Below are 22,495 nucleotides of genomic sequence, written 5' to 3'. Positions count from 1 at the left end.
CCTGTCTCATTCCTGCATTAAGATACCAGACAAACCTAAAAGTTGTAGCTACAGCAATATTCTTCATATCGTTTTAATACAATCTTCAGTGAGAAATACTTTTTATACTACAAGCTAGGACATACGTATATATCTCTAACAAAAGTTTTACGCATGAAAACTACTCTCCTTATGTATGAATATACTTATGTTTTCTATTCTGCTTCATTTTTTAAAAAGTTGGTTGAACCCATTTAGTTCATTTCAAGACCCAAACAGTTGGGAAAACACTGATTCAAAGAGCTACAAAGGCTATTGGCATTATCATACTAAAACATATTTTAAAGCACACCTAATCTTAGCAAAGGAAAAAAACCAGTGTCTGTTACACATTAGCAGGGAAGTGCTATGAAGAAGAGACTACAAGGACTGTATTTCACATATTTGCTCTCCTCAACCTCTTTAAAGGTGGGGGTGGGGGAATACTAAGAAAGAAAGGGAGAAAACTCTACGTGCCAATTTTAGAATTCTCTTTGCATTTGATACTATGTTAAATTATTGTGTAAATATATTAGCTATCCCCAAACTCTGGTTAACTTTTTTGCTCAGAAATAATATTTCAAAAATTTTAACAGGCTAGACACAATGGCTCACACCTATAATCCCAGCACTTTGGGAGGCAGAGGTGGGAGGATCACTTGAGGCCAGGAGTTCAAGACCAGCCTAAGCAGTGTGGCAAGACCTTGTTTCTACGAAAAAAAAAAAATTAAATAAATTCATATAAAAATTAGCCAGGCATGGTGGCACATACCTGTGGTCCCAGCCACTTGGGAGGCTGAGGCAGGAGGATCCCTTGAGTCCAGCACTTTGGGAGGCAGAGGTGGGAGGATCACTTGAGGCCAGGAGTTTGAGACCAGCCTAGGCAATGTGGCAAGACCTTGTCTCTATGAAAATAAATAAATAAAATAAATTTATAAAATAATTAGCCAGGCGTGGTAGCACATACCTGTGGTCCCAGCCACTTGGGAGGCTGAGGCAGAAGGATCCCTTCAGCCCAGGAGCTTGAGGCTGCAGTGAGCTGAGTGACTGTGCCACTGTACTCCACCCTGGGAAACACAGCACAGACTCTGTCTCAAAAACAAAAAAAAATTAATTTGGTGACCAAATTACTGTGGTGACTTATGTCATTAAAATGTGTCCCTGCTTTCTAAGTTATTACAGTGTAGCCTTCTGACCAGCTCTGTTGTGTGGATACAGACAAAATCCCCAAAACTCAACAACTGTCCCCTGAAACCCAACGACTGTCTTGCATATATAAGCCACTGTCACAAAGGAAGAATATGGCTGAATTACCAAGAATTAAAACAAAAAAACTCCTCTCATATACTTTATAATGAATGTAAGTGACTGCCCCAGCTAAGTTACCTCTAACAAAACTCTGAAGCAGTGAATTCCTCACGCGTGGGTATCTCTCTGTGCTGCTTATATTTTAATGTGTGCCTAGCACTTACCCCAAAGAGCAGGTACTTTCAGTTCTAGGGCAAGTGAGGGGTAGCAAGGAACTTGCTGCTGAACACAAACAAATTTTTCTATTAGTCTGAGAAAAACAATGTACCGCTTAAAAGCTAGATAAATAACCAGTCCAAAAAGAAATGTAACTTGAATTTGGACAATATTCATAAAAATTCACAGAAAAAAACTCAAGAAGAACAGACTTTATTTTTAACATAAAAGTTCTATTTTCTTGTGAGGCAGCAACAAGTGTTCAGGTACAGGGAATACATAAGTACAGCGTAACAATACCGATTACCATTGGAAATGCTGTTTTTTGAGAGAATTGTTAGAATAACAAAATGTTTTAAATTGCATTTTAAAAAGAGTTACACAGCTTCCACAGAGACAAAAAATGAAGAGTTAAAAAAATTCTATTCTTAAACAAGACTGTATAAACAAAATGCTGTTCAGGGCTGCTCTGCTCATCTTCAGTTTGGTCAGAGTAAAACTTAAAGTGCAGAGTTAAGCATTCTTAGCTTTATTTTGCAAATTCAGCACTTCCACTCATCTGGTTTTGAGACATCAAAATTCCAAAGACTAAGGAATGAATCTTAAGTTTACAATAGTAAAGTAAATGCAGTAGTGGCAAATTTTCTTTTATTTTCCTTCACAAAAGAAAATCTTTATAACCCAGTCCTAGTCTTGGACATAGTGAAAGCTATAAATTCTGACTTTTTTTACACTTTCTTTCAGTGAAAGCCAACCACTGAAAGCAAAGAAAAAGGACTTTCATGTCGTCAAATATTCCACAGTTAGCAAGAGCACCTTCTAAAAGACTGATTTGGACTGTAGTCATAAGTATTAAGTATAAGAAATATAAAACAAATTGAATAATCTAGTTGAAAAATAATCTTGACATCCATGCTCACCACATGTAACCAAAGAGGCAAAACCGGTATTTTTAAAACACAGTTGCTTACAAAAGCCATGACAAGTAATAGACTCAGTCATGATCAGAAACAGTAAATTTATATTATTTTTATCATCACAAAGAAGAAATTGTTTAAAGATTTAAAAAAACCTAAGATTGACAAAGTGAATAACCAAATAGCTCCTTTCTCTGAAAGACACATGCTACCCATTTCTTTTAATGCAATGGAAGTAAATTTTTATAAAATTAAAAAAATTTAAATTATATTCCCATTGAAGCTATTCTATTTACCTTCTGTACAGTTTTCTACAGAATAACAATAATTATGGAGTGTAACTTTAGAAACCAACATTATGCATTCTATTGAGAGTGTCACATTTCACTGGAAAGCTGGAGACCCATTAAAAAAAAAAAAATCAACCACCAGGGAACTAAGGGTTAAATAAAACAGCTGAATGAACCTATGGTTAATATTTTTTTCAAGACTGTGGTAAAGCTTACATGCTTAAAAATTAGCCCTTTGGCACTGGCAGTTAGAGTTGTTTTGTACCTTGTACCTTTTTTTCAAATCTCAAGCTCTATTTCTCCCAAACCCCAGGGATCTGTCTGGTTGCCATACAATTCATTTACCTGCAAATTCACATTCTCCTTACAACCAAACATTACACTAGAAGTTCTATTTATAAGACTGTAAATAATTCTGAAACTTGTTCTTCCATTCCAATTTTAAGTTACTTTAGATTAAGGACATATGAAACTCCACAGAAAGATATGAATTAGACAAATAGGCACAACAGAGCAAAAGGGAAAACCTCTACAGAGTGGCATTCTAGTTCTAAAATGCCATTGTGACTAGCAGGGATAGAGATGGAAGAGGAACGGAAGTGCAAGGCCAAGAACACAGATTTAACAGAATTCAAGTCATCCAAAAACCAAGAGTTCTTTTTAAATAACTTGTTTTTAACTTCCTCTACCCCCATTCTGATTTCAGTTTTACCTTTTCTTCTGAACTTCTGATACAGCAGATACTCAGTGGTGATACAGTCAAGTTATAATGCATAACAAAGAAGGCAAAATATCAAGGCTCTCAGTGAGAAAATGTAGACCCCAAATAACTGAGCTTTTCATGACTGAGAAGCCATAACGTACTAGTTCCAAACAAATTAGTTTTGGATTGAGAAAGTACCAAAGTTCATCAATCCCACCATCTAAAACCTGACGGATTTATTCAAATGTTGAATTTATCTGATTTACCTAAATCCATCTCGAATTTAAACTCAACAGGGATTATTTTAAATTGCTTAGATGTTTTAAAGGTACATGAGTATAAGAAGTCCTTTCCAAAGATTTATTGCTATCACTAGGTTTTCCTTGATAGAATATGTCTGGGTAAGCTGACATATTAACCTTCTAAACTGCATCCTCTTTATAAGGATTTAAAAACTTTTTTCTACCTTATAATATGTATAGGAACAGTAAATTATTGCATCATAAAGTAGTATATGAAGATATGAAAAAGATGCTTTTATTCAATACTGTTTGCTGAAACTCACTTTTAAAAAGAGCTGCTCCTGGATGGGCGTGGTGGCTCACGCCTGTAATCCCAACACTTTGGGAGGCCAAGACGAGCAGATCACCTGAGGTCGGGAGTTCAAGAACAGCCTGACCAACATGGTGAAACCCCATATCTACTAAAAATACAAAATTAGCTGGGTGTGGTGGTACATGCCTGTAATCCCAGCTACTTGGGAGGCTGAGGCAGGAGAATTGCTTGAACCTGGGAGACAGAGGTCGCAGTGAGCCGAGATTGTGCCATTGCACTCCAGCCTGGGTGACAGAGTGAGACTCTGTCTCAAAAAAAAAAAAAAAAAAAAAGCTGCTCCTTAATCTCACTACCACATACCCAGAAATCAAATACTGATGTCATGTGATACTGGCAGTGATTTATATTAGGATGAGCCCTAATCCAAAACTGTATGGAGTTTTCAAAGGTGCTTATCGTTCATACTCAAGTTCTTCTTGTGTATTTTCCCCACTATGTGAAGCGTTAGGGGGGTAAATTAGCAAAATCTGTAGGCAACAAATCTCAGGGCCAACCACCACCACAAAGAAAAATGTCAGTCACAGGATTCTGCGGCTACAGTTTGGATCACTATCCACTGGATTACACTCCTGGCAAACTACTAGCCCAACCAAATCCACAAGACAACAACATCACAAGGGCAAAGGAGGAAATCCATGCACAGCCATTTCAGGATCTCTTTGGGGCTATGATACAGTGATGATTAAAGGTAGAATGACACCTGTGGTGAAGGAGGGAGAGCGTGTGATATATATATATATCACAGAAAACCAAAGGGGCTCCTTACTCTTAGCTAGCAATCAACACTGGATAGTTTCCTTTTGGCTCACTGACTTTTAAATCAAGTTCCAATATGGGTGAGAACATATTAAAGCACTTGTCTTCAGACTACAACTTTTCTGACCACATGGTGAAATGTGTACAGGAGTAGTGAAGAAAACAGCAGTTATACAAATATTTCACCCAAAGCACAAACTTTTGACATCAAAAACATAAATCACATAATGTACGAATATTGCTTTTTAATCTCTTTTTATATATACTTGTTCAATGCATTTACCTATCAATCCTTGTTTGGGAGAAGAACATAGTCATGAGATTAAGATTGCTGGGAAAACGTCAACAATCCCTTTGGTCCCAAAGCTGAAAACAGCTGAGAAAAGCACACATCTAGAAAGGGAACAAGAAACAGAGGCCACCAAAGAATCTTTTGAATATCCTGTTTGCTACGTTTCAGAAAATGTAACATTGGTATATTATAAAATAGTCATTTTCATAGAAAAGATGGTTCTTGCAGCATCAGTCACATCTCCCTTTAGGAATCATGTTGGCAAGGATCAGGGGGGTGTGTGTGTGTGTGTGTGTGTGTATGTTTTAAAGAAGTCTAATTCGAAAACAAAAACGTGATATTGTCTCTCCAAAGGTAAAGAATGAGACCTTTCTTGTTTCAATCAGTGCTTTGATAAAAAGCAGGCTAAGCACTGAGGGTTGGCGTTCACAAGTGGGGCAGAGCCGTCACGGGGGATCCTTTCTTCCAGAAGCCTCGCCGTCACATGTCACTGGAAAGCTGGAGCACATCACAGCCGACCAGAAGCGCACGATGCCATCAGAATCCAGTGATCTGAGGAGGTTCCCAATTTCCCAGAACAACAGCCACGTTGCACTGTGACCTATCCTTCAGCTTCCTCAATTGGTTCTGGTGGTGGGAGTAGAGAAGCTGATGGCATGACTGTACTTGTTCCTCGAGAGACTCGGTCTTGCTCTGTGTTTGTAGACAGGGAGGCCACAGCAATAGGCTGCAGCAGAGTGGTTGTCATGCCAGTGGTGACTGTCAGGCTGTGGCCAGAGCCCTTGAGTGTAAGATCCGGGGTAGGAAGGAGTGGCTTGAGGATGCTGACGAGGCAGAAAGCAGATCCACTTTTAGGAATGAAATTCACCTTGTTTTTGTCAGGACAATAAAAGGCTGGGATTTCATGAAGCTGTTTTGGCCTAGACATAGAACAGACAACCCAATGCTTTTAAGTCACTGAACTTAAAAAATAAAAAAAAAAAAGCTTGGAAACAAGCTCTTTTATTTTTTAAAAACAGTTAACTTACATCACAGAAAAGGAATATAAAACTCAAGCTCTGTCCCCCCGCTTCAAACATAAAGGACCAAAAGTGCTATCTGACATATGATTCAACATATGTATCTTAGAATGCAAGAAGCCCCCATCATCATTGCTGCTTTCAGTTCCCTTGACAGCCCCGTTACCATGCAGGTGGCTCAGCCCGATGAGCACTGCATGTCAATGATGAGCTAAGACGGTCAAGGGAATAATGAATTTCCTATAGCAGAAGAAAATCTAGATGTTTAAAGACATGTATGCCTTTATGTATGGTATATTCCACTGCCATGATTTTTCCGAGGTCTATAATATACTGGAAGGAGACAGCAAGGAAATTAAAGATATACAATGTCCGTCTTTTGCTAAGTTCCACCATTGCATGACTAAAACTATGGTAGGCCTGGCTTTTCTCTTCAAGTGCTTGTAAAAATCTCTTTGATGGAAACAATTCTTTGAGTTAACCCTGATAGTTTTCTGAGCAATATCATGTAAATGTGAAATCAAAATGAAAACTCCTTTGCTTTGAAAGCTTTTTATTAAAGCCAAATCCTTCCCTTTTCCTAGGTCCTCCTGAAAATTAACCCAAATTGTTGAAAAAGATATTGGTATTAATGGTATTTCATGAAAATTAAAAGTATAAAAAAATACATTGTTAAAGTAACACAGAAATGCCACAGAACTAAGGTGGGAGAACCTAAATAAATCAAGACTTAGGTTGATTCTCATCTCTTCCAATGACAATAAAAATCTAAATCAGCCAGCCATGGTGGTTCACACCTGTAATTTCAGCACTTTGGGAGTCTGAGCGGGGAGGCTTACTTGAACCCAGGAGTTCCAGACCAGCCTGGGCAACATAGTGAGACCTCGTCTTTATAAAAACCTTCAAAAAAAAAATAATCTAGTCTGACGGCATGCACCTGTAGTCCCAGCTACCTGGGAGGCTGAGGTGGGAGGATAGCTTGGCCCTGGGAGGTGGAGGTTGTACTGAGCCATCATCGGGCCACTGCACTCCAGCCTGGGCAGCAGAGCAAGACCCTGTCTCATACACACACACAAAATCTAAATCAGTTCAATAAAAATGCAAGTGTGCACTAAATTCTGAGGATACAAAGTTGAAACAATCCACAAGGAGGAGGTGGACTAAATTTATAGTTCTTGTGGGGTGAGGAGTGATGGGGACAGAGCTGTGTTTCAACATAACTAGCTTCCTTTATAATCTTGTGTATATGATGCATTTAAAACATTATTCAGAGAAGGGATCCACAAGCTTTACCACACAGACTGCCAAAGTTGTCCACAGCACAGAAGAGGTTAAGACAGCCACAAGAGAATCTAACAGGCATGATTACAGAGGTTTATAAAAAGGTTTAGAGGTAGCACAAGGGGGTGGATAACCTGTGGCCTGTAGGAAGAGGGAGGGTTTGGTAGTAACCCTCTGAGCTGGGTTTTGAAGAATGAGTAAACAGCGGATGGGGAGTGGACACCAAAAAGATGTGTGTTCCAAGTAGACAATGATTAGGTGGGCAGATTTTTATTAACAGTGAACACTATGGAGAGCTTTGGCAAATATAACAATTAAGAACAAAGAAAAATACATCATGTAGGTTATGTTCAACTTGGGCACTATTCTTTGTAGAATAGTTGAGTACTTTTAGTGCCACAAGTATATTTGGATATATTACTGATAAGAACAACATACACCCTTCTATTTTTATCATCTGAGAGCATGATTTTCAATACACTGAACTTGAGGAAGTTGAGGTTATGTTTCCATAATTAAATAATGCCTTAAATTTTCCTTTGAAGACAGAATTACCGAAGTTAACTTTCATTCTTGTAGAATGAAAAACTTCTTGTAGAAAATGAAAAGCTAATTTTAACAGTTCCATCCAAATGAGGGCTAGATTTTTAATTATTTGTTTGAGGTTATCTTCTTAAAAATGACTTAAGAAGGCCAGGCGCAGTGGCTCACGCTTGTAATCCCAGCACTTTGGGAGGCCAAGGCGAGCGGATCATGAGGTCAGGAGATCGAGACCATCCTGGCTAACACGTTGAAACCCTGTCTCTACTAAAAGATACAAAAATTTAGCCAAGCATGGTGGCGGACGCCTGTAGTCCCAGCTATTTGGGAGGCTGAGGCAGGAGAATGGCACGAACCCGGGAGGTGGAGCTTGCAGTGAGCCAAGATCACACCACTGCACTCCAGCCTGGGCGACAGAGTGAGACTCCGTCTCAAAAAAAAAAAAAAAGACTTAAGACTCGTGGCTGCTAATAGGTCTCTGGGATGAAACTTTACATTTCTGAAGTACAAACTTCCTGATTTAGATAAAGTTTTTGATCTGGAATTGTTTTTTTAATGACAGGAATCTAAAAACCATTTAACTTCCTTGCTGCTTTCATGAAAACAGACTTACGATATACCTCACACAAAATAATGTAAACAGTAATAACTTGTCTAACTGATCAGATCGAGAAACAGAACATTAACACCAATATAACATAAAGCACCAAAAAAACTCTCCCTGTGCCTTCTTCTTCCTGTCATTACTCCAGCCCACCAAGAAGAATCACTTTCCTAACCTCTGTGGCTTCTAAGAGTGCATCACCCAAGAAAAACATGACCCACCACAGGATATGTGACCTACACATATGCTAGGAGAAGCTGCAAATACTAACGTTACTTCAAAGCACTCTTCAACTTACAAACCATACATAGAAAGAAAAAAATTCACGCTGTTTTTAAAATTTTATTTTTTCTTAAGCAGTTATTCCAAAAGGATTGTGTCTCAAAGTAGATATAACTTAAAAATGCCTCTATATTGCAAAGAAGCCATCATGTGTAAGAATCTAAGGACTTCATTAGCTGGGATCAGGAAAGAGTATATTCAACTTCATTAAAAAGGACTTACTAAGTGCAGATGACATGGCTATGGTATGTGCTGTTATCAAAAAGATTATAGAGACAGAAGTACAAAATCTGGTTTTGTCCTTTTTGGGCACAAATCCAACCACCTATTTTCTTTCAGGTAAACAGACACATTTCTAGAAATCAGAGATCACTCCTCACCCCATCCCGACCCCCCAGTTCAGGTCAGAGTTAGTACTTTAAAGCAAAAGTAAGACTTAGTGAGAAAAGTATTCTTAAAAGAATGGCTAAAGCTAAAATGTTACATTGGGACCAACAATCTACCCTTGCTTTCATTGTAGTGTGCACGGTGGTTATTGTTCTAATTTTGACATATCTGGGACAAAAAGACACTAATTTTTTTAAAAGACTTTGAGTAACTTATTTTATTGACAAAAGGTTAAAATTACTTCTTAGATATCCACACTTAGTTACGACTGCTAATTTGTCTTTGGAACGTGATTAAAATATTAATAGTGTTACACAGTCTTTCTACCAGTAAAACGTATAATAAACATTACATTAAAAAAAAAAGAATAGGTTTACCTTCTACTAACAGATCGATGTGCCATAAAACATGTAACATGACTAGGCACGGTGGCTCATGCCTGTAATCCCAGCACTTTGGGAGGCAGAGGTGGTAGATCCACCTGAGGTCAGGAGTTCGAGACTAGCCTGGCCAATATGGTAAAACCCCATTTCTACTAAAAATACAAAACTTAGCCAGGCATGGTTGTGGGTGTCTGTAATCCCAGCTACTTGGGAGGCTGAGACAGGAGAATTGCTTGAACCTGGGTGGCAGAGGTTGCAGTGAGCCAAGATCATGCCATTGCACTCCAGCCTGGGTGACAAGAGTGAAACTCCATCTCAAGAAAAAAAATAAAAACAAAAACAAAAAACCCAACCATGTAATATGTTAGGGTTTATCTTATGTTTGATCTATCTACAGACACACACACACACCTCTCTGGTCTTTTCTTCTCTCCCTTTAAAGATAAATAATGTAGTAGTACATAGCTCAGACACTGAGTCCTCAGAAACTTTCCAAATGCAATAGTCTAAGGCAGGTACCACAGGACACCACCCAACAAATATTTAAAGTCATTTCTTAAAAACAATCAAAATGCTTTGGAGCCAATCAACCAAATCTCTACATTTAGCACTTAGGCAAATCCTAAGGGCCAATGAGTAAATCAAAGAGCTCAACTTAGGCCGGATGCAGTGGCTCATGCCTATAGTCCCAGCACTTTAGGAGGCCAAGGCGGGTGGATCACTTGAGCCCAGGAGTTCAAGACCAGCCTGGGCACATGCCAAAACCCCATCTCTACAAAAACTAGCTGGGTGTGGTGGCATGCCTGTGGTCTCAGCTAACTGGGAGGCTGAGGTGAGAGAATTGCCTGAGCCCGGGGAGGTCGAGGCTGCAGTGAACTGTTGACTCCAATACTGCACTCCAGCCTGGGTGACAGAGTGAGAACCTGTCTCAGCAGGGCTGGCAGTGGAGGGGGGCAGGCACAACTCCAAAAAAGTACATTTGGGCCAACAGATTTTAACCTAATAGAATGAGCCCATTTCTGCTTTCCAGTTCCAAAATAGTGGCAAAGAAACACATGGTTCCACTCCCTGCCACAGAAAACCAAAAACAAATACGTATTACTGAGATGATTACTAGCAATATCCTAGAATTCAAATATGAAGAGACAGTTCCTGGGGCCACAGAGAAGTGAAAAAACTGAGAATCAGACTTCCACATCTGTGACAACCCTACCCTTATTCTGCCCAGCACAATTCATGGCTTCTACACTAGAAAAACTGAGACTGGGTTAGACAACCAGCTTCCCCACAATCCTGGGTTCCCTGACAAGACACTGCCTTAACCCATGGGAAGCATGGTAAATACATGAAAGGAAAAATATCCCCAAGGAAAGGCGAAGACAAAGAGGGGAGGCAGAAATACCATCCCCAGCCCTGGAAACTCTGTTGTGGAATTCAGTGAAAGGAGATGCCACATCACAGTGGTTCAGCAGCACCACACAGGTCCCTTCGGCAGGAACTCCGACCTAGCCTTCCCACGCTGCTGAGACCTTTGGGACCTCCCCCGTTCAGGAGCAGCAGCCAAACCTATATACCGCTAAATTCAACATGTAAACATGACTGGATACATGTTCACAAATGACAGCCACAGAAGACATTTTGCAAACAACTAAAGAAATTTGAGTAACAAGTGGGTATTAGCTGATATTAAGCATTACTGTCAACTTTCTAAGATAATCGTACTGTGGTTATATAGTAGTACTGTGGTTACTTTTAGCAAATACTGCAAAATGTTAGCTATTATCTAATCTGAGTTGTAGACATATGAGTGATCACTATACTATTCTTTCAGCTTACTTAAAAATGCTGATAATAGGCTGGGCACAGTGGCTCATGCCTGCAATCCCAGCACTTCAGGAGGCTGAGGCAGGAGGATTGCTTGTGCCCAGAAGTTTGGGACCAGCCTGGACAACACAGTGAGACCCTGTCTCTCCAAACTTTAAAATATTAGCCAGGCTAGGCCAGGCGCAGTGGCTCATGCCTGTAATCCCAGCACTTTGGTAGGCCGAGGCGGGTGGATCACGAAGTCAGGCGATTGAGACCATCCTGGCTAACGCGGTGAAACCCCATCCCTACTAAAAATACAAAAAATTAGCCGGGAGTGGTGGTAGGCGCCTGTAGTCCCAGCTACTCAGGAGGCTGAGGCAGGAGAATGGCGTGAACCCAGGAGGCAGAGATTGCAGTGAGCTGAGATTGTGCCACTGCACTCCAGCCTGGGTGTCAGAGTGAAACTCTGTCTCAAAAAAAAAAAAAAAAAAATTAGCCAGGCTAGTGGCGTGCATCTGTATTCCCAGCTACTTGGGAGGTTGAGGTGGGAAGATAACTTGAGCTAAGGAGGTAGAGGTTGCAGTGTGACCTGTGACTGCATCAGTGCAGTCCAGCCTAGATGACAGAGTGAGATCCTATCTCAAAAAAAAAAGCTCATAATAGTTTTTTTGTGGGGATGGTGGAAGGGATACTTACGAGCATTCCTCAAAGACTTTGACCCTTTCACAGCCCTCAGGAGGTTCCCTTTTGAACATATAACTGTTGTTAGGTTTTGGTGAGGTTGCATATTTGGGCAAAGGAGAATTGTTCCCATTCTCTGCAAGAAATGACACATTAGATTACTACATAAATGTATAGTCATACTATATTTAATTGTTCTTGGACTAGCCCACCATGAACTACTTGAGGGCAGGAACAGTGCTTTATTAATCAAGGAGATAATTAATGTTTGTTAAATAAATGCACACACAAATAAAATATTTATTTCACTTCCACTTACAATTACCATAGCCTAGGCCTGTATCACATAATCCTCAGTAGTGAACACTGATCTAGCTGGCTGCCTTATTTCTATTCTTTACAAAACAAATGCACTCAAACACTACTTCCATTTTTCCCAGTACAAATATCTGAAATGGTTCTTCATTGGTTGCTGATGACTAATTCTTGGCCTGTGCTTCAAAATTTCTCAGTTTGATTTCTCTGCTCCCTGGCTACAATCTTTGCTCCAGGTAGTCAGAGCTACCGGATGCCAAACATTTTTTTTGCCTATGAATTTCCCCTTACCTAAAAGGGGTAAGTTCTGTTTATTTTCCAAAAGGTCCTTCAAAGTCTGGCTCTGACTCAAGTTTTTTGAAATCTTTCTAAATTAACCCTATCAGGAGGAACATTTCTTTACTCTGATATTCTTGTTTAGTGCTGATATCCTCAATTTATATTAACTTAAAAATTTTAATATGTTAAATATCTGTTCTAAATTTTCAGTCTGTACCAGCTAAGCTACAAACTCCTTGCTGGCAGCAGCACTACAGCCCAGTTTTCCTACAAAAGAAATTCACAGAGGCCAACCAGCTACTAAAATCAAATGGATCAGGACACAACATTTATTGAGTTTATTTATTTATAGACTTTCTACATGTTATTGACGTAGAAGTAGAAAGTATGGGAAATCAAGGGCCAGATTTTATCTGACCCGTGTTTTATCAGACCTAGAAGCTAGCAATAAAAGTCCAAAGAGTAACAGTTTACAACTTCCCACAGTTTAAAGTAACTTCTTCAGTGAATCGTCTGTCTTCTGCGCTTGTCACAGTTTTAATGTCTTGGGTGATGAGTAGTAGTAGCAGCCAGTCCTAACAGCAGAGCACTTTAGGACATTCAACACACTGTATGGAGGAGGTTCTAAATAAATGACTACTGAACTGAGCTTTAGAATTTATAAATAAATGTCATTATTATTGCTTTCAAGTACACAACGCAACCAGGATTGGGCTAAGAAAATACTGTCCTGACATAGATGCAAGGCTAATATTTGTTTCAAAAGGCAAGAATATTTGTAATTAACATTCAAACTGCTTCTATTTCCAAGTAACTTCTAAGGTATTTTAAGGTTATTTTTAAAAGTACCCTCCAACGTTTTACATCAGCCTTGCTTTAAACACTCATCCTGCATTGATATAAATCTGTTTAATCCTTGTTTAAAATGTCACAAGTATAGATCCTAAAAAACACTAACTTCAAGGCTTTGTATTGATTTAAAAAGCATTAAGGTAATAAAATCATGACTATCAGGTGACAGAGACCAAAGTGCTTTTCAGAGCAAGTGCTCATCTCATTTATTCCAAAAAGAATGTTTCTCACCAATAAGGAAGTTGTATTAACAAGTGCAAAAAAAGAGCTACAAACTAACAAAAGCTCATAAACTTGCCCAACTAGACCATCAACTGAGCATGACAGTCAAACCTGTTTACACTCCAAATTGAAAACCTAGGCCTTGAACACATTAACTGAGTAGCCTCGAGTGTGTGTGTTCTGCTAGAAAATGAATAGAATGAATGATACGAGAGGAGGTATTCCGTTATCATCTAGTAGCACATTCCTCCAGCACTGTACCTTTATCTCTGGGATCAACAAGCAGGTCATCCGCTGAGCAAGGACTCTCCTCGCTACCTTCATTGGAAATGGTGAGGAACGATGTTGGGGACACGGACTGGGAACGGCTGCTGTTGTTGCTTCCCCTGTCTGCCCCACCAGGGGTCTGTGTGTCAATGCTGCGCGTGCTGCTACTTCTCTGTACAAGGGGGGGTGGAGCACGATGGCCATCTGGAATATCTTGCGGCTGTTACAAAATTGTAAAAACATAGGTATATTTATAATTAATTTCGAATCACCAGCAATGAACCCAATGTCAACCTTCCCATATAGTGCCAGAGACTCACAAATCAGAAATCTCTTCCTACTTATTAGGATTTCATGTTGCACGTTAGTGACATCCCTGTCTAATCTGACCCCCACACTGAGAGTCTTCGGTGAAGACTTTGTATTCCCAAGGCCTGGCATACAGCAGGTGGCCAATGCTTGCTGAATAAATGAATTGTACTGAATCACTTATCGTGTGCTAAGGGTTATTTTAAAAATTATAAATGAGGGCCATGAAATCTAGGTGTAACACTAGGTTCCACATTAGAGGAAAAAGGTTATTCATCATGTGAACCAGGAACACTGATGCCACGCCCTGAAAGGATTTTTTCAAGTCAACCTTCCTAAATGGGGGAAAGGTTAATCACAGAAGTGCTGTTGATGGGGAGAAAATCAAGTACACACACAGAGGAAAGCCTGTGTGGATCACTTAGCAAGGAAACCAACTCCCTGCACATTTTTGATTCATTTACCTTTATTACATCAGGGAATCTGTACCCCATCAAGCAGGATGGAGGAGAGGGTGTGGGGAGCTGTATTTTCTCTAAGCTAAAGCAACCTTTTATCTTAAGGGAGAGGACCTTAAGCATCAATACAATACTCAATTCCTCCTTCACTGAAGAATAGAGAGACGGTTAGATAAATAAATATACTCTGTGGCATGGTTTTTAAACCAAAACAGTTAATTTTTCTGTTTTACATAGCAACTATTCTCATGTGTATTCTAGTCAGTAAAGAGAATAGGCAGAATTTTTTTTTTTTTTCCGATCTCAGCTCACTGCAACCTCCACCTCCCGGGTTCAAGCGATTCTCCCTGCTTCCCAAGTAGCTGGGATTACAGGCACGCACCACCATGCCCAGCTTATTTTTGTATTCTTTTAGTAGAGACGGGGTTTCACCATGTTGGCCAGATGGGTCTTGAACTCCTGACCTCAGGTGATCCGCCCACCTTGGCCTCCCAAAGTGTTGGGATTACAGGTGTGAGCCACTGTGCCCAGCCAGATAATTTCTAAATGTACTTTATGATGACATAGCCTAGCATGTCAACCAAAACCAAATAGTCACTGACATTCAAAAAAGGAGCAGACAGATTCATGCTTAGAAGGTATTCAATGTCATGTAAACTTCTGCCCCCCATAATTAGTAAGCTAAACTTTTGTTAAATGGAGTTACAGCAAATAAGAAGTATATCACCTAATGGTTTCTAAATACAGACAAACAAAAAATAGTTTCTGTTCAGTAATCCAAATTCAAGTCAGATCAGTTGCCTCTATGACATGCAACAAAATGAAAACTTTTCATTCACTCGCCCAGGTCAAAGATTTTTCAAAAGAGATAAATTTTTGCTCTCTCAATGAGAAGGAAGAAACCCAAGTAAATATGGAAACCCAAACTGTGCATTTTTAATAATTATAAGAGTTCAAGAATGATTTTAAGATACAAGATCACTTACTATAAGTTGCTCTTCCTTTTCCCCAGTCTCTTTAATTATTATTTCAATCTCCTGATTCAATCCTTCCACGCTATTCCGGAACCGGGAGCCTGTTGATTTGGTGATGGGAATTACAGGAATAAGTGCACTCTTTGGAACAGGAGCCTTAAGAAAATGGGATGGAGAAGAGAGGCTTAATATTACCTTTTAATTTTCTAGTCTGAAGCGTAATTCCAACAGACATAAGTAACTCAAAAATAAATCAAAGTTTACAGGCCTCACAAAAAGTGTGAGTGACCAAACCTGCTCCTTAGCATGTATGAAATATAATTTAAAACCCAAATCCCACACAATGAAGGTAGGATTTTGAACATTTATTCACATCTGTGAACGACTGCAAAGGAACAGGGATAAATAAATATAGTAAAAGAATGTCAACCTCAGAAATTCTTTTACGACTGTAACAGAGCTCAGATTTCAGAATATAACTTTAAACTCTCCTAGTGCCACAATGATACAGTTTGGATGTCTCACCCAAATCATGGGGGTGGATCTCTCATGAATGGTTTAGCACAGTCCCTCTTAGTACTGTGAGTTCTTACGAAATCTGGTTGTTTAAAGGTGTGTAGCGCCTCCCACTTCTCTCTCTTGCTCCTGCTCGGCCATGTGATCTGTGTCTTTCCCCCTTTGCCTTCCACCATGATTTAAGTTTCCCGAGGCCTCCCCGGACACCGAGTAAATGCCAGCATCATGCTTCCTGTACAGCCTGCAGAACTGTTAGTCAGTTAAACCTCTTTTCTTTCTTTTTTTTTTTTTTTTTTTTTTTGAGACGAATCTCACTCTGTCACCCAGGTTGGAGCACAGTGATGTGATCTCGGCTCACTGCAACCTCTACCTCCCATGTTCAAGCGACTCTCCTGCCTCAGCCTCCTGAGTAGCTGGGACTACAGGCACCCGCCACCACAGCTGGCTATTTTTTTTGGTATTTTTAGTAGAGACGGGGTTTCACCATATTGGCCAGGCTGGTCTCAAACTCCTGACCTTGTGATCCGCCCATGTCAGCCTCCCAAAATGCTGGGATTACAGGCGTGAGCCACCATGCACGGCCCGTTTTCTTTATAAATTACCCAGTCTCAGGTATTTACAGCAACATGAGAACAGATTAATCTATATAATTATTTATATTCTGGGGGGGATTTATTATTGTTTTTGTTTCTTCTTAAAAAAAATAAGATACATGTGCAGAACATGCAGGTTTGTTACAAAGGTACATGTGTGCCATAGTGCTTTGCTGCACCTATTGACCAGTCCTCTAAGTTCCCTCTCTTCACCTCCCACCTCAAACAGGCCCTGGTGTGTGTTGTTCCCCTCTACGTGCCCATGTGTTCTCATTGTTCAACTCCCACTTATGAGTGAGAACATGCGGTGTTCAGTTTTCTGTTCTTGTGTTAGTTTGCTAAGGATGATGGCTTCCAGCTTCATCCATGTCCTTGCAAAGGACACGATCTCATTCCTTTTTATGGCTGCATAGTATTCCATGAAGTATATGTACCACATTTTCTTTATCCAGTCTATCATTGATGGCATTTCAGTTGGTTCCATGTCTTTGCTATTGTAAACAGTGCTGCAATAAACACATATGTGCATGTGTCTTTATAGTAGAATGATTTATAATCCTTTGGGTATATATTCAGTAATGGGATTGCTGGGTCAAATGGTATTTCTGGTTCTAGATCCTTGAGGAATTGCCATACTGTCTTCCATAATCGTTGAACTAATTTACACTCCCACTAACAGTGTAAAAGCATTCCTATTTCTCCACAGACTCACCAGCATCTATTGTTTCCTGACTTATTTTAATAATTGCCATTCTGACTGGCGTGAGATGGTATCACATTGTGGTTTTCATTTGCATTTCTCTGATGATCAGTGATGTTGAGCTTTTTTTCATATTTTTTTTTTACATGTTTGTTGGCCGTGTAAATGTCTTCTTTTAAGAAGTGTCTGTTCATATCCTTTGTCCATTTTTTGATGGGGTTGTTTTTTTCTTGTAAATTTAAGTTCCTTGTAAATTCTGGATATTAAACCTCTGTCAGATGGGTAGATTGCAAAAGTTTTCTCCCATTCTGTATGTTGCCTGTTCACTCTGATGATAGTTTCCTTTGCTGTGCAGAAGCTCTTTAGCTTAATTAGATCCCATTTGTCAATTTTGGCTTTTGTTGCAATTGCTTTTGGCGTTTTTGTCATGAAGTCTTTGCCCATGCCTGTGTCCTGAATGGTATTGCCTAGGTTTTCTTCTAGGGTTTTTATGCTTTTGGGTTTTACATTTAAGTCTTTAATCCATCTTGAGTTAATTTTTGTATAAGGTATAAGGAAGAGGTCCAGTTTCAGTTTTCTGCATATGGCTAGCCAGTTTTCCTAGCACTATTTACTGAATAGGAGATCCTTTCCTCATTGCTTGTTTTTGTCAGGTTTGTCAAGGATCAGATGGTTGTTGATGTGTGGTGTTATTTCTAAGGTCTCTGTCCTGCTCCATTGGTCTATATGTCTGCTTTGGTACCAGTACCATGCTGTTTTGGTTACTGTAGCCTTATAGTATAGTTTGAAGTCAGGTAGCATGATGCCTCCAGCTTTGTACTTTTTGCTTAGGATTGTCTTGGCTATATACAGGGTCTTCTTTGATTCCATATGAAATTTAAAATAGTTTTTCTAATTCTGTAAAGAATGTCAATGGTAGTTTGATGGGAATAGCATTGAATCTATAAATTACTTTGGGCAGTATGGCCATTTTCACAATATGATTTATTTATTTAACAGAACCACTTCCAAAATCTATGTAGAGATTTTTAAATTAAAAATGTTTTTACTGTCACAGTATTACTTTTGGAAAGATCTATCTGGTTACATAATTACAGGATATTACTTGTTTCCTAACAAGATATTCAAAATAAAATATGAAACAAGCATTAACAGAGGTATCCGCCAAAGCTAGTAACATCAGTGTGCCAGATAAACATCTTGCAGATTCTTCTGCTGTCTAGCAAAGAAATGTGATTAACCTATCCTTCATTTAGGAAAGTTTTTTTGGAAAACCTCTTTCAGGAAGAGGTGGGCAAGAAGACAAAGGTAACAGGGCTTCTAATCAATGACCATCAGTTTTATTCCCTGATAATCTTGCTGTCTGATACAGAACTTAGTGTTAAATCTCTATTTCTCCTTTTATTCCTGCTCCCCTTTAGAACTGGAAAAAAAAAGAAAAAGAAAAAGCATAATAAATACAACAAGAATCCTTGGCAAACACAAGAAATTTGTGACTAAAAAAGGCCAAGGGGAAGCTCCACGCAGAAGTGCTGAGTGAGCATGTCTCCACTGCTCAGTTAGTGTTGGGTCCTCATATGTAACACAGGACACAGAAACCTACCTCATGGCTTTAAGGATGAAATGACAGGAAACCTGGTATGGTGCCTGGCGTCTAAAGCATGAATGCTCAGAAAACAGTAGCTGCAATTTTTATTTTGTATTTTCCCTATTATGTATTTTATTCTTAAAATAATTATCTTTTCACATTTTTTTCAAGTGTCACTTATTTCTTTCTCCTAATTTTTCCCTTTTTATAAGTCCCTCTGTTCTCACATTCCCCACAGCCTCAAGCTTCTATATTACTTATTCCCTTTACTTCCATCTCTTCTTTCTGATCCCTTTTCCATTCTCAGCATCCACTACCAAAGGAAAGAAAAATCTTAAGTTTGGGTGTTCTATAATTGTTTTATAGAGAAAAGTTATATAATTTTTAAAAATTCAACTTATATTTTTGAGCCACTCTCCATAGCTCAGATCTTTGGTGCACAGATATACAATTGTCAAAACCTTTTTTTTTTGAGATGGAGTCTCGGTCTGTCTCCCAGGCTGGAGTGCAGTGGTGCAATCTCAGCTCACTGCAACCACAGCCTCCCGGGTTCAAGTGATTCTTGTGCCTCAGCCTCCCGCATAGCTGGGATTACAGACACCCACGACAACGCCAGCTAAATTTTTGTATATTTAGTAGAGATGATGGGGTTTCGCAATGTTGGCCTGGCTGGTCTCAAATTCCTGACCTCAGGTGATCCACCACCTGGGCCTCCCAAAGTGCTGGGATTACAGGCGTGAGCCACTGTGTCCAGCCTCAAAACTATTTTTTTGAGGAAGATCTTAGCCATATCCATAGATCTATTCTCTTAGTCTAGTTCATTTGATGTGAACACTTGTCCTGGTTAGACCCTTTCAGCTTTCGTAAGCGGTGACAACTCTACATACAGTTTAGTGGGTGGCTAAAGCACAATCAATGTCATAAATCAAGTACTGGTCAGACAATAAAACTTTAAGTCACTAACACTCCATAGGTATAAAAACTCAAATTTCTGATGTAACCTGCAGTAGTCAGCTGAGCTATAAACTTCAAGTAACACAGAGTGATCTGTAAAGAATGATGCAATTTTTAGAAGGTGAATTGTAAAATAATTTTGCAAATTTGCAAACGGAAAATTATGAGACTAAAGCTTGATCTATATGTCTTCGAGGGTTTAGCTCTTATATTTTTTGATTTTCCCTTTCCTCAAATATAAACATAAATTCTAGGTTTATAGAATAAATTCTATAATTTCTCTCTAGAAACCTACACACCTAATTTCTCAACATTTTCTGTTCTACCTACTGGAACAAAAGTTTCATATACGCCAGATATTTCACAAAAGCAGGAAGTGAAAAGAACATTCTTCCTTTGCCCCTTCATGTTTATTCAACCAAAAGCCAATGCATGCATATAAAACAGACACACACACAGATTTATATTTCACCCAGAAAAAAAGACTATTTCCCCAAAATATCAGAAGCAAGCTACACCTGGGAACAGAGGTGGTATTTTTTTCTTTTGGATTATTTTTCTACAATTAACCTGAGGAGAGAAACTATGTCTTATTAATCTCTTTAGTGCCACTGCCAAGCACAGAGCCTAGAACATGTAAGATGCTTGTTCAACAAGGCTGGTATATGGATGTGTATGTCCCCCCAAAATCATATGTTGAAGCCCTAACTGCCAATGTGGCTGTATTTGGACACGGGGCATCTAAGGCAGTAGTTGAGTTTTGTTTTGTTGTTGTTGTTTGAGACAGGGTCTCACCTTGTTGCCCAGGCTGGAGTGCAGTGGCATGATCTTGGCTCACTACAACCTCTGCCTCCTGGCCTCAGGCGATCCTCCCACCTCAGCCTCCCGAGTAGCTGGGATTACAGGCACATGCCACCATGCCTGGCTAATTTTTGTACTTTTTTGGTAGAGACAGGGTTTTACCATGTTGCCCAGGCTGGTCTCAAACTCCTGGGCTCAAGCAATCAGATGGCCTCAGCCTCTCAAAGTGCTGAGATTACAAACATGAGCCACTGTGCCCAGTCAGCAGTAAAGTTTAAATTAGGTCATATGGGGGAGGCAGCCCCGGTCCAAGAGGACACCAGAGAGTCACCTCCCATTCCCATGCACACGAAGAGCTCATATAAGCACACAGCAAGAAGAGAGCTGTCTGTAACCCAAGGGGAGAACCCTCAACCAAATACCAACCCTGCTGGCACCTTGATCTTGCACTTAAGAGTCTCCAGAACTGGAAGATAAATTTCTGCTGTGTAAAGTCACGTAGTCTATGCATAATATTTTGTTACGGCTGCCTGAAGAGACTAATACACTCACCTTTAATTTTTTTATTTCTACAGTTTTCAATAGACTTAAGAACATACTTAAACATAAGCCAGAGATATAGTGATCCAGAGAACTTGAATATGTCCATAAAAAGTTTGCCCTGAGAAACTATTTTTAACTTCATTGTTTACTCTTTTTTTATTTAAATAATTTTTAAGATATCATTAGAGATAGGGTCTCACTATGTTGCCCGGGCTGGTCTCAAACTCCTGGCCTCAAGTGATCCTCCCAGCCTTGACCTCCCAAAGTACAGGGATTACAAGCATGAGTCACTGTGCCTGGACTGCCATTGTTTTCTTTATTGCAAAAGTAAAAAAAATATTCAGTGAAGAAAGAAAATTAAATACATGTCAATCACCAGAGATAACAACTATTAATAATTTTATAAAAACTCTTCTATCTAGTCCTTTTTCTTCTATATACATATACACTTTTAACCAGAAACAGATCATACCTTGTGTTCTGAACCCAGTGGTTTTTTTTTTTTTTAACATTATACCAGACCTGTAACCTATCTCCATGCTTTAAAACATTTAACCAAATCATTTTTATAGTTGCATAATATTTTTATGAGTGCATTACTTAAGAAATCAATGCTCTATTAAACAAATAGTTTTCAATTTTTCACTATTACAGAACCATACTGTCATGAACATCCTCCTAGACAATTATTTGCACACATTTGTAAATACTTCCTTAGAATAAATTCCTGGGGTGAGGAGCTATTTTCCTGGGGGGACATAAAGGATAGTAAAGATTTTTCAGGACTTTGATTCATAATGCCAAACCGAATAGTAAAATATTTTTACTCCTCACATTTTTATCTGTACTCTATGAATATATATGTTTCATGAAACTCTCTAAACTGGATTTATTTTTTCTAAACCTTTGCTAAGTTTCATAAACTACCAGTGCTCTCATTCCTTCAGTTTTTATATTGTAGAATACACAATGAAATACTCATCAGTTATATATACACATGTACACGCACACAACCACATTTTTCTTTATTCATTCAACTGTTGATGGGCACTTAGGTTGATTCCATACAATGGCTACCGAGAGTGG

General features: G+C 39.2%; 1 protein-coding gene across 1 annotated transcript in view; it reads right to left on the bottom strand.

Moving 5' to 3' along the window:
• Positions 1-1,679: 1,679 nt before the first annotated feature.
• Positions 1,680-22,495, bottom strand: part of FAM117B (family with sequence similarity 117 member B) — a 134,340-nt gene continuing 113,524 nt past the window's right edge. The window contains exons 5-8 of the mRNA XM_008974205.4: positions 15,727-15,870; positions 13,968-14,193; positions 12,054-12,174; positions 1,680-5,975 (exon numbers count right to left, since the gene is read on the bottom strand). Coding sequence (XP_008972453.2) covers positions 5,657-5,975; positions 12,054-12,174; positions 13,968-14,193; positions 15,727-15,870 — 810 coding nt within the window. The 3' untranslated portion in view covers positions 1,680-5,656. The remainder of the gene's footprint in view (positions 5,976-12,053; positions 12,175-13,967; positions 14,194-15,726; positions 15,871-22,495) is intronic.

Source organism: Pan paniscus, chromosome 13, assembly GCF_029289425.2.
Source record: "Pan paniscus chromosome 13, NHGRI_mPanPan1-v2.0_pri, whole genome shotgun sequence".
Lineage (NCBI taxonomy): Eukaryota > Metazoa > Chordata > Mammalia > Primates > Hominidae > Pan > Pan paniscus.
This window is presented reverse-complemented; position numbering and strand designations above follow the sequence as displayed.